Source organism: Hemiscyllium ocellatum, chromosome 1 (assembly GCF_020745735.1).
Source record: "Hemiscyllium ocellatum isolate sHemOce1 chromosome 1, sHemOce1.pat.X.cur, whole genome shotgun sequence".
NCBI classification, from domain to species: domain Eukaryota; kingdom Metazoa; phylum Chordata; class Chondrichthyes; order Orectolobiformes; family Hemiscylliidae; genus Hemiscyllium; species Hemiscyllium ocellatum.
The window spans coordinates 163,069,720-163,081,947 of NC_083401.1; the positions used below are offsets into that span (position 1 = coordinate 163,069,720).

Genomic DNA, 12,228 nt, shown 5'->3' on the forward strand with positions numbered 1-12,228 from the left:
TTCTGCTGTATTCCTTCAGTTTACGGCTGCTACTCTGTTGGTTCTTTCAGTTTCACAGAAATAAGTTCCTGAATTATCCCAGACTAAAAGATGATTCAGTCAGTCTGAATGGTCTTGGTAACTTAACAAGAAATAAATAAGTTATAAGGTTGGGAGTTCAATGCTGTATTGGCTACATCTAATAGTTTCTCCTTTCTGCACATTTATTTTGTACTACATCTAATGATAATCATACTTAATCTTTAGATAATGTGAACTAAAAGTAACATAGAACAGCTGAAAAAAATCAGAATATCTATGGGGAGTGGTAAGGGAATATGAAGTTGAAAAACTACACAGTCAAAAAGTTACACAAATTCCTGTGCAAACCTTCAACCTGAAATTTCAAACAGATTTTCAAGAAAACAAATGAGTTCCCAACAACACATAGAAAGAAGAAGCTCGTGAAGGGACAGTTCAATTTGGAATATTTTTACACATATTCTGTTAATTGAACGTAGGACACTAACTGATTGGTGTATCTGCCACAGAATTCTGCAAGAGACTGGGACATGAAAGCACAGCCTCAGAATAAAGAAACAGCCCTTTAGGACTGGGATGAGGAGAAATTTCTCCAACCAGAGGGTGATGAATTTGTTGAACTCATTGCCACAGAAGGCTTTGATTGAGAGCATTAAGGTAGGTTCTTGATTAGTAAGGGGATCAAGGGTTCCAGGGAAAAGGGAGGAGAATGGCTTGGGAAACATATCAGCCAGGAACAAACAGTAAGCAGACTCAATGGACTGACTGGCCTTACACTGCTCCTATATCTCATGGTCTTGGACTCACAGTTATTGTATTTTTTAAACAATATACAGCACAAAATACAGTTATAATGAGAGATTTTGTATATTTATTGTAAGCTTGAAACAAGCTATGATTTGGAAAATAAAGAGAACCAGTACTGAACTACAATTTAAGCAAGTAATCAAAGTTCTTTTTAAACTAGGATGTAAGTATGGAAGGGAAGGAAAATGACTAAAGTTGGTGGAGTAGTGGACAGTGTGGAAGAATGTTACAGGTTGCAGGGGGACTTGGATAAACTGCAGAATTGGGCTGAGGGGTGGCAAATGCAGTTAAATGTGAGGTGATGCACTTTGGGAAGAATAACAGGAAAGCAGAGTTCTGGGTCAATGGAAAGACTCTTGGTAGTGTGGATGTGCAGAGGGATCTTGGAGTCCATGCACATAGATCCCTGAAAGTTGCCACCCAGGTTGATAGTGCTGTTAAGGCGGCATATAGAATCATAGAGATGTACAGCATGGAAACAGACCCTTCGGTCCAACCCGTCCATGCTGACCAGATATCTTAACTCAATCTAGTCCTACCTGCCAGCACCCAGCCCATATTCCTCTAAACCCTTCCTATTCATATACCTATCCAAATGCCTCTTAAATGTTGCAATTATACCAGCCTCCACCACTTCCTCTGGCAGCTCATTCCATCCACATACCACTCTCTGCTTAAAAAAAGTTGCCCCTTAGGTCTCTTTTATATCTTTCCCTTCTCACCCTAAACCTATGCCCTCTAGTTCTGGACTCCCCGGCCTATTTATCCTATCCATGACCCTCATGATTTTATAAACCACTATAACATTACTCCTCAGCCTCCAACCCCCCAGGGAAAACAGCCCCAGCCTATTCAGCTTCTCCCTATAGTTCAAACCCTCCAACCCTGGCTCATCTTCAGCACATAAGAATCCACAGATGCTCTCAAACAATTTTCATATAGGCTGCAAATGTCCCCTCTCAGCCATGCATTATCTGATCAGATTGTTTATGGATATGTTCATCATTAATAACTAGGACAAACCTGGATTCCTTGAATCCTGTGTTTAAAGGTAATGTCTATTCTTTCATTGTGTTCTTCCAGAGGGAAATAATTTGATGTACATTTGATTCATGATGTTGTACAAACGTCAGCTTTTACAGCAATACAGAAAATAAATCTATTTGTTAAAATTCATATGTTAGACGTTTTTCTGTTAGTAATATGGTACTTGCATAATTTTAATGTGAAATATTGTTACCTTCACCAGATTATTATTTAAAATCGTACAACTGAAGCAGGGATGTACAATTTTCAAAGAAAATAAGGGTGAACACGTACAGGGTTATTATCTCAATGAAAAAAACAATTTTAAAGAAAAGTTAAAAATGAACATATTACATGATGTAAATTTAACTGAACCTATTCTACCACTTGCATGTGACACATTTGGAGCAAAAAGTACAACTATATCTTCAAAAAGAAAGTTATTCCAAATGTTTATGCGGATGATATTATCCCTGTAAAAGTTTTTTCATATTTTCATACCTCTGTTTGGTAATGATATTTAAGATATTCATAACATGTAGAATCTTTCAATCATATGTTTCTTTCATGGCATGAAATTACTTAATCAAGACCGTTGAAAGTAACGTGTAAGTAGCTCTGAACAAATGTTAGCAGTGGCAATACAGTATTATAAAAGAACATTCTTCCAATCCTAATCTTATTTATATGGTTTGTTGAGACATTAAACAGAGTAAAACATTCTCCCAAAAGGCAGAAAAAAGTGGCATCAGCATATAGTGTCTTCACATGCTTCTCAGTAGTAATAGATCTAAGCCTCTGATTATGCCTTTTAGCTGATGGGATAGGGCTAAAGAAGAATAGAATAGGTAAGTGAGTAGATTAAACTAATGGATCTAAAGTACTGCAATTGAAGATTTTTTTAAAAATCTTTATTCCAAGACTAAAAGATGACTCTGCTCTTAAGATCTTTGGAATTGCAGGAATAGGAAAAGGCTAAGGCCCAAAAAAAAAGGCTGTCCTTTTCAATGTGGAAAGTGGTTTTGATTCCAAAACAAATTAAATATGATTAGGTATTCTTCTTAAAAACAAGTTTATTATTTTTGTAAATCTTAAATATTCTAGGTTTCTATTTGCAATTCATAGGTTTGGCTGCTCTAACATCATCTTGGAACGTAGACTCCAAGGAGTAGGCTGATTTCAGCTATTAACGTTTTTATTGTCAATATTGATCTGGATAAAACTAGACAACTGCTCAAAAAAAATCATAAGTGTAAACCTATACCCTCCACTGTATACCTATATAATTCTATTTTATAATTTGAAACTTCTTTGAGTATATTTTAGCCTAAATGTAATGATCATCCATTTTACTTCTCAAGTTAGGTTGCAAATTTCAAAATTCTGAAACTACAATATAGGCAAATTGAGCAGCCTTTAGCTTATTCCCAAACAAATTGAGTATGAAACTAGGTCAGAAATTTATTTTCCAATATTGCAACTGTATAACATTGCAGTAGCCAAAACAAACACACTGCCATATTCTTCTACTCCCACCAACTTTCAAATTACCACTAAAGCAAATATCACATTTACTCTCCACATACATGATTTGCATCCATTAATCAGTCTTTTACTTCATTTAATCAGTAACAATCACTTGCTTTTATAGTTAGGATTGTTTTAATCAGTTGAACTTCTCACAATTTGATTATAATAATGATCAATAGGTTGAAACTTTAGGGTTAATTGTTACTGTGATCTTGGGTTTAAAGCAAAACCATACATCTGAAAAGATGCCGTTGACATGAAGTGTGAAGTTCATGGTTCAAAGCATGTCAAATGGCAGTAAAACCATCACATGAAACCTAATTAATAGCTTTTGAGTGATAATGAAGCCATCAATTGTACATCAGTGGAACTAGTTTCCATTTCAACATTAGATATAATTACGTTTTCCAAACAATCCTCTTACTGTACTCCATCTTTACTTTCTAAACAAAAGGTTTCAGTTGTGAAATCCATGATAATTATTTTTGTCAAAACAAAATCCAAGAAAAATCATTGCTTGTCTGAAACAGTTAAATCAAAAGAATTTAACTTTTCCAGCAAAGCATTTTGTTCTATAATTAATTTCTAACAAATGCTAGTGTTATTTCTCCACTTGAGACCTTGCAGCCGTTAAGTTACAGTTATTCAGTTGCATGGCCTCAGGTAATTTGGAGTTCTATTGCAGAAAAGAAAAACATGATCCACAAATCATACAAAGTCACGGTTTACAAGTGGTGCTTAGAGATTTGCTCAATATAATGTTATCTAAATAAACAGCAGCCGATCTCAAGGTTGGATTGTTTTAATACTGTCAGTCAAAAGAAAAGACTCCAGTCTCAAGATACAAGTGAACTTTATTTTTGATTTCATTACACAAACTGGAATAACCTCATTCCAAATCATCACCAAAAATCATTTCTGAGTGGGGTTTTGAAATACAGTAACTTGGTCCCTCTGGCAGGTTACTAATGCACCATTAGGCACCAGCAAGATCCATATTGAGCAAACCTTCGCTCAGCAAGGTGGAATGTTTTCAGCAATCTAATTTCTGAAAATATGAGGCTTACCACAACATCCCAATATTTGATTTTTCACACACACACATACACACACACAAGTAGGACAGAAACCCAAACAGAATTTCACAGTTACAAAGAGTTATCTGGAGTCAATGTCAAATAACAATGTTAGGATTATTAATGTGTTTAACAAAGGCTATAGAAATGAAATCAATGGACATAATTCTTTGAAAATGCACGCACACTCTTTGGAACGGACAAAACCTGGTACACTGGATTGATTTACCGTTCACCTGTTCCCTTTGCCAGCCCAGCAGCATGCCAATGACAAGAATATAGTTTCTGATAGACTGTTATAAAGTTAAAAAAATCCTAGGTCATAATTTAAATATTGCTTTTTGTTCCCAGTAATATCAGTGCTAAGCTACCATAACATTAATGAAAAAATACAGCAAAGAACCATGCCTTAGAAAGGATTTGTACACCCCACGTGCAAATCTTCTCCCAAAAAAGAAACTTCTCAAAATTTGATCTCTACATATGTAATAATTAAATCACAGGTGTAAATATATTGCTTAGTTCTAACATAATTATGAATATCTGATTAAAATTTCTGTTTTACATTCTGTTAAATCAGTCATTTCTTCTTAGAGATGCGCGTAAAGAAATAGTCATTGTATTTCTTATGAATGAGACACTTATAAAGAATCGTGTAAAGATTTGTTCCTCCTAAAAATAGACGTTTGTATTTCTGCATCAGACTTATATGTTCTGGTGTTCTACGAATGATATGTCAAATTCCTCATATTCTACAAAAATAGCAGTAAGCATTTCAAAATACTCTGCTTTCCTGGAGACTCTTTAGTTACATTCAAATTTGTTGCTTCTTCATATGAATGAAGGCATATATATTTATATATATATATACAGTGGCAGGATTGAATGATTATGATGATTAAAACCTCTCAATTCACCAACGACGGCTGTTTGATCGTCTGGATCCTGATTTTTAAAAAAATTCCAGCACATAGCAATGCATCTCTGTGTATTGAAGGCATCTTTAGTACCTGGTTTGATACTCATGATGCCATCGATTAAAATCGATGTAAAACAGTACTATACTTCCAGATGCCATTCCAGTAATGATGACCCTAAATTAAAAGAGGTACAGTTAGTTTCATAGAATATAATTTACATCAATCAATATTATACTAAAAATGTCCAAATGAAACAAAGAAAAGGCTGAAATTCAATACATCCAAGTTTGTGATAGACGTTTTAAATCAAATAATGAATCAGGGTTATTGAGAGTCGGTAGGAAAGTTGGATTTGAGCACTATCAGATCAGCCATGATTTCACTGAATGGCGGAGCAGACTCAATGGGCTGAATGACCTGCTTCTGCGCATACATCTTATGTCAAAACATGCTAATTTAATTACATGTCTTTAATATTCAGTGGAACCATTGCTATTTACAGAGAGTTAATTTACTTCAAAAGCTTTACATCAGATCAATTAAAATGAGAGCTTGGTGTTAGCAGGTGATAGATGGAGAGGGGGAATACTGTGGTGTGGGTTTTTCAATAATAGGCAAAAAATCACTGAATAATTATATCTAGGTTTTTCTGCTTTTAGATGTGATAATAGTCACTCCTGGAAAGAACTGATAACTCTGTTACTGTTTCCCTGATATACACAAACACTAGCTAACTCATTGACTTTTCCTCACTGAATGCAATAAAATCTCTGGGCCTGTTGAGCATTGTGGTAAAATGGCTCAAGACTTATTTTTAATTTTGATGGCCTGGAGACTGTAAAAAATAAACTGCTCCTCCATTGGTATAGATATTTTTCTCTGAAGTGGACCTGCTTATTATCCTTGGCCTCTCTACCTATAGATTATTTGCTCAAGCATTTGGCTTAAATCATAGGATTTTAGCATTGACTCAATGATAAAACAAATTGTTTCTGACTTTTAAAAATATAACCTTTCTATAACTGAAAACTATCAATGCATTTTCTTTGATGTTCAAGTGTCCAATCAATAACATTCATTACGAGAGTCTCTGGTGGACAAGTGTGAGAGTATGTAGGGCTTGTACATATGTGTACACAGGGGATATACATTTATGATTTCAAATTTCAAACCATTACATATATATCAGGCTGATGCTATATTCTAAAGAAATAAAGAATCTCTTAGTAACTCCAGTAATATGCATAAACATGGAAATCAGAAAATTATTGTCCTATTTGCCCCATTGCTCCAAAAGCTGCCTTGTAATAGTATTTTGCTTAAAGTCGTAACATTGAAATCTATGAAAGGGCTTGAAGTTGCAGTATCTTACATGACAGATAACAACTAAGTTGTCCAAAGAAAATTAGAGCTAGTTCACTGCAGGCTAAGTAATTTTGAAAAATAATATACTGAAACTTAATCACTGCTAACTTATCTTCCTTGCATTCAAAACTGAATCCTTATAAATGTAGAAAGTAATCCTGTAATATTTTAATTATGCTAGTTAGAGACTATTAAAAAACTAAATTTTTTAAACTTGTGTTTCTTTTATCTCTCCCTCTCAATCTCATTGTCTTTTCCTTTCTATTTTGTTTTCTGTACACAATTTGACATTAACTATTGCAATGTCCACTTCAGACTTGGTGTTTCTGAGTAAAGACTCTTCAGTCTCATTGGTTAAGGCTTGCCCTGCTCTCACATCCCTGAGGAGGATATCCCAATATTTTGATTCCCTTACCATCACAAATGTCAGTGCATAAATTGATAAAAATCTTATATGAAAGATTAAGCAATGGTTAGAACCACTTTTTCATTGCTGACCTACAAAATACAGGCCAATGCAGATAAAATCCAACTTTCATCAGTGAAACAAAACAGAAGTAGTGGATGAACCATGCAATACATGTCTCAAATGATTTTCCTTTCCATAGAAGTCAACAGGACTGGAGACTTAATGGGATGTATAATGGGCTATTGTTCACCAGATATTTTGTACTGCCCAAAGGTGAATTTCACCCTCAGTATATTTCTAAAATTAAGAATTTTAATTCTGCTTTACAGAATACCTAATTTGATTTGCGATTTGGAGATGCCGGTGTTGGACTGGGGTGGAGAAAGTTAAAAATCACACAACATCAGGTTATAGTCCAACAGGTTTAATTGGAAACACACTAGTTTCAGAGCAACGCTCCTTCATCAGGTGAGAGTGGAGGGCTCAATCCTAACACAGAATTTATAGCAAAAATTTACAGTGTGATGTAACTGAAATTGTAAATACGTTGTATAATTGATTGTCTGTTAAGCCTTTCATCTGTTAGTTTAATACAGAATCTGTATTCCATTAAAAAAAACAATGACTACTAAAAATTAAAATAATCCAGTTGTAGGCTAGTAAACCAGCAATGCATAAAGCTATAGAGCAACGGAATGCAATTTTGCATTGATAATATTTAATTTTATTACTGAAATAATTGAGACCATTAAGATGTCCCAAGTTCAATTTCACACGTTCAGAAAGATAATTGAACAAGTGCTGCAATTTTGTCTGTTTGCCTTTCACTTCCGAGAACAGTGGTTGAAGTATATCCCCATAACCTTTTATCCTCTTATTAATCAAGAACCTATCTATCTCTGCCTTAAAGACATTCAATGTCTTGGCCTCCACAGTCTTCTGCAGCAACAAGTTCCACAAATTCATCACCTGCTGGCTGAAGAAATTTCTCCTCCTCTCATTTCTAAATGGTCATCCCTCAATTCTGAGGTTGTGCTCTCATGTCCTAGTTCCTCCTGTTAGTGATACCTGCTGTTTATCCTCTCTCTCCAGCCCTCTCAGTATTTTGAAAGTTGCAATAGGACACTCCTTATCCTTCTAAACTCCATTGAGTGCAGGTTCAAAAGTTTTCAAACACTCCTCGTACAACAAACCCTTCATTTGCAGGATCATTCTTGTGAACCTCCCCCAGGCCGCCAACATATCCTTCCTTAGGTATGGAGCCTAAAGTTGATCACAACATTCCAAATGTGGTCTGACCAGAGTCTTATATGGCATGGTGGCACAGTGGATAGCACTGCTGCCTCATCGCGCCAGAGACCCGGGTTCAATGCCTGCCTCAGGTGACTCTCTGTTGGAGTTTGCACATTCTCCCTGTGTCTGCGTGGGTTTCCTCCGAGTGCTCCGGTTTCCTCCCACAATCCAAAAATGTGCCGGTTAGGTGAATTGGCCATGCTAAATTGCCCGTAGTGTTAGGTGAAGGGATTAAATGAAGGGGAATGGGTCTGGGTGGGTTGCGCATCGGCGGGTTGGTGTGGACTTGTTGGGACGAAGGGCCTGTTTCCACACTAAGTAATATAAGTAATCTAGAATATAAAGACTCAGCAGTACATCCCTGCTGTTGCATTCTAGCTCTCTTGCAATGAATGGTAACATTGCATTTGCCTTCCTAACTGCTAACTGAACCTTCATATAAAAGAATCCTGAACCAGGTGTCCCAAGTCACTTTGTGCTTCAGATTTCTGAAGTCTTTCCCTCTTTAGAAAATGGCCTATGCCTCTTTTCTCCCTATCAAAGTGCACAACCTCACACTTTCCCACATTGTATTCCATCTGCCACTTCTTTGCTCCTATCTGTCCAAGTCCTGCCGCAGCCTCCCTGCTTCCCTAACACAAAGTGTCCCTTCATCCATCTTTGGATCATCTACAAATTTAGCAACAATGCCCTCAGTTCCTTCATCCAGATTGTTAATGTTTAACATGAATAGTTGTGGTCCCAAAACGGACCTCTGTGGATCGCCACTAGGTACTGGCTGCTATCCTTAAAAAGACCTGTTCCCCCCCCACTTTCTTTCTTGTGCCAGTCAGCCAATCCTCTATCCATGCGAGTATCCTGCCATTCTTATTATTTGCTTGACAAGTTTCAACCTATTATTACTTTACAGGCCACAGTTTGGCAATTTTTAAAAATTGCATATAGGAGAAAGAACAACTTTGAAGGAGAAGAAAGTAGTTTGCCCAGTATTTTTGAAATACATCTTACCTTTGGTCATGAGACATGGCCATGGCCCTAATACCAGCATCACATCCTGGATAAGTCATCAGTTGTTTGAGGTCCCATACCTGCCAAACAGCCACAATTCCACTATCTCCACCAGCAATGAGGTATTGCCCGTCACGACTCAGTAGCATAGCCTGGAGAAGAACCACACGTATTACAACATAGCTCTCAGCTCATATCCACTCAGTCATCTGCTGACTTTGGCTGCAACTCAACAGCTGGTATTTTTTAAACAAGGTTGTATATTAACAGTATCACCCAGGGTTTTCTCCAAGGACATAACATTCTCACTTCTTCTAACAAAAAACTGACAGTTTTATTTTTTGTCATATGTCAGTTTGTCATAACCGTAAATCATCAAGTACACTATCATCTTCTTATATGTTGTATTTATTTTAAGAAAATATGTCATTTTGGTTTCGACTGGCCAATATATCAAAACGCATTACAAATCGTTGAGATCAAAACATTCTTCAGTCGATTGCTGGGTTTCTTGACAAATGATGTTGCCGCTGGTGTCATTTGCAACCATTTCATGTTATAACAGTAAAACTGCAAATCCCAATGTTTAGTTTGCTATTAGAATGAATTAATTTCCATAACTATATCTATTAGCCTATAAAGAAAATGGAAGGACTGTTCTGTTACATACCAGATGCATAAACACGCAAAATTTGACAATCACTTGAAAAGACTAATCATAACTTTTCCTGATATGGGAACCCCTCTGTTTTCTGAAAAATATATTAGTACAGAATTTCTGAGCATCTTCGAGGATTTTACCTCACATTTTCTCAAAAGGGGCATGGTGAATTTAGAATTTTGGAAGTACTGCATCATAACAGAAATCCTTTTTGCCTCATTACATTTTTAGAACATGAAATAAGAGTCTGGAGAAGTAAGATGTTATTATAGCAATACTCAACAAATTTATTGTCATAAATGGTGATCCTTGCTGTTCTTATACCATCATGTACTACTGTAAATTTGCAATTACCATTTAAAAAAGCTTTTTTGCAAGAGATTAAAATCACATCACAAAATATAGCATTTGATTTTCTGTTAAACAAAATACAACAACCAAAATCATCAGTCTACTTAACACATGAATGGCAGGGAATGGACGGATATGGATCATGTACAGGCAGATGCGATCAGTTTAGAATAGCATCATTGTCACTACAGACATGGTGGGCCAAAGTGCCCATTTCTATGCTATACTGTTCTATATTCTACGACAGCAATATTTACAGAGCAGCGCTGAACAGCAGTTTATGGAAATTGCAATTTTAAAAAAGCACAAAATGTTTATAATAGAACTAAAACATAACAAAAACACATACTTTGCCCCTTTCAGACTTTTCTAGCCCAAAGTGAAAGAATGAAAGTTACTTTTGCCAGTGCACTGCTAGTATATTGTGTTAAGTTAGATTTTACATTTGATGAGTCAAGTCATATTCTGGGCCCAATGCACAAATTACTGTAGCTTAGTAATCTCGAATAACTACAAGATGAACTTTATAGAAATTGAAAAATTTCACAAGTGAAGTAACGCATGCTTTTCTTAGGTGGATTGAAGAATGTTATATGGGCACAGAAGAGGGAGTTCTATTGTTCCTTTTTATTTTAAACGTGCACATATGATATGATCCTCTGGGAAAATTGAAATGAAATAAACAAATTTACTGAATGAACCCCTCCATTAAGAAATTATCTACAAATTTCCACTTACAGTAGTTTTTACTTTATCACAAATGAGAACCATTGCAAATGACACCTGAATTGACAGGCAAATAATACTTCAAAGTAAAGTAAATTCACTTTAAATAATCAAGAAAACAAAATTACATCTTACACAATCACATCACTCAATTTTGCCAGGACAGACCTAGTTTTACATTAAATGCCCCAGTGCCTGACAATTTCCTAAAAATAGCTCAGATGTCCTGGTTTTCACCTTTTCTCCTTTTATCAAAAGTAAATTGTTTTAGGGAAAAAGTTCTGTTAAATATCATGCTTCTTCCTGGAAACACCAATTACATTTCATTGCACACAGTATTGCTCCCCTCATTGCCCTCTTGATGTTTCCAAGGGATTATCACTAGCTTTTTGGCATCAATAGTTCCATGTCTCACACACTATCCTTACTTTGGGGACTAATCACTATTTCTTCACCTGAACTCCCTCCCCAACAGCATTATGGATGCATCTAAACCAGAATGCTCTCAGCAGTTCAAATCAATGGCTCACCATTATTTTCTTATGGGAAACCGGGGGTGGACAAGAAATGCTAACTTTGCCACTGTTACCCACAGCCCATGAACAAAGGAAAAAAAAAGTGTAGCAATTTGAGAACATTTTGTCTTGTATAGCAAGAAGTAACAAACTAGATAAAAGTCTAGACAGCTCAACAGCCTCAAATGAGCAAAAACCTCACAGCACTTTACCACAAGGATTGTGTGCTTCTACACCACAGGAATACAGGTAAGCAGGTGTCCTGAACACTGCAGAAATTCCTATAAGCAAGACTCCTAAAGACTGCAGGAATTTCTCTGTCTACAGGAAAACATTTTGTCTAGATGGATATTACACTCTTTGATGCTGCTCTTAATCAGTTCTCTTTTTACTAGTTCAGAAACAAATCACAGTCTAGAAAGGCAATATTTGTGTTAGTATAAAATAAATCCTATAAATGTTAGAAAACAGATACCACATGTTAAATATAGCATCATAATTGCATCATTTCTCTGGCTGC

General features: G+C 35.9%; 1 protein-coding gene across 1 annotated transcript in view; it reads right to left on the reverse strand.

Moving 5' to 3' along the window:
• Nucleotides 1-4,220: 4,220 nt before the first annotated feature.
• The window catches only part of lrba (LPS-responsive vesicle trafficking, beach and anchor containing), an 866,835-nt gene continuing 858,827 nt past the window's right edge, over nucleotides 4,221-12,228 (reverse strand). Inside the window, exons 56-57 of the mRNA XM_060827381.1 lie at nucleotides 9,456-9,607; nucleotides 4,221-5,554 (exon numbers count right to left, since the gene is read on the reverse strand). Coding sequence (XP_060683364.1) covers nucleotides 5,464-5,554; nucleotides 9,456-9,607 — 243 coding nt within the window. The 3' untranslated portion in view covers nucleotides 4,221-5,463. The remainder of the gene's footprint in view (nucleotides 5,555-9,455; nucleotides 9,608-12,228) is intronic.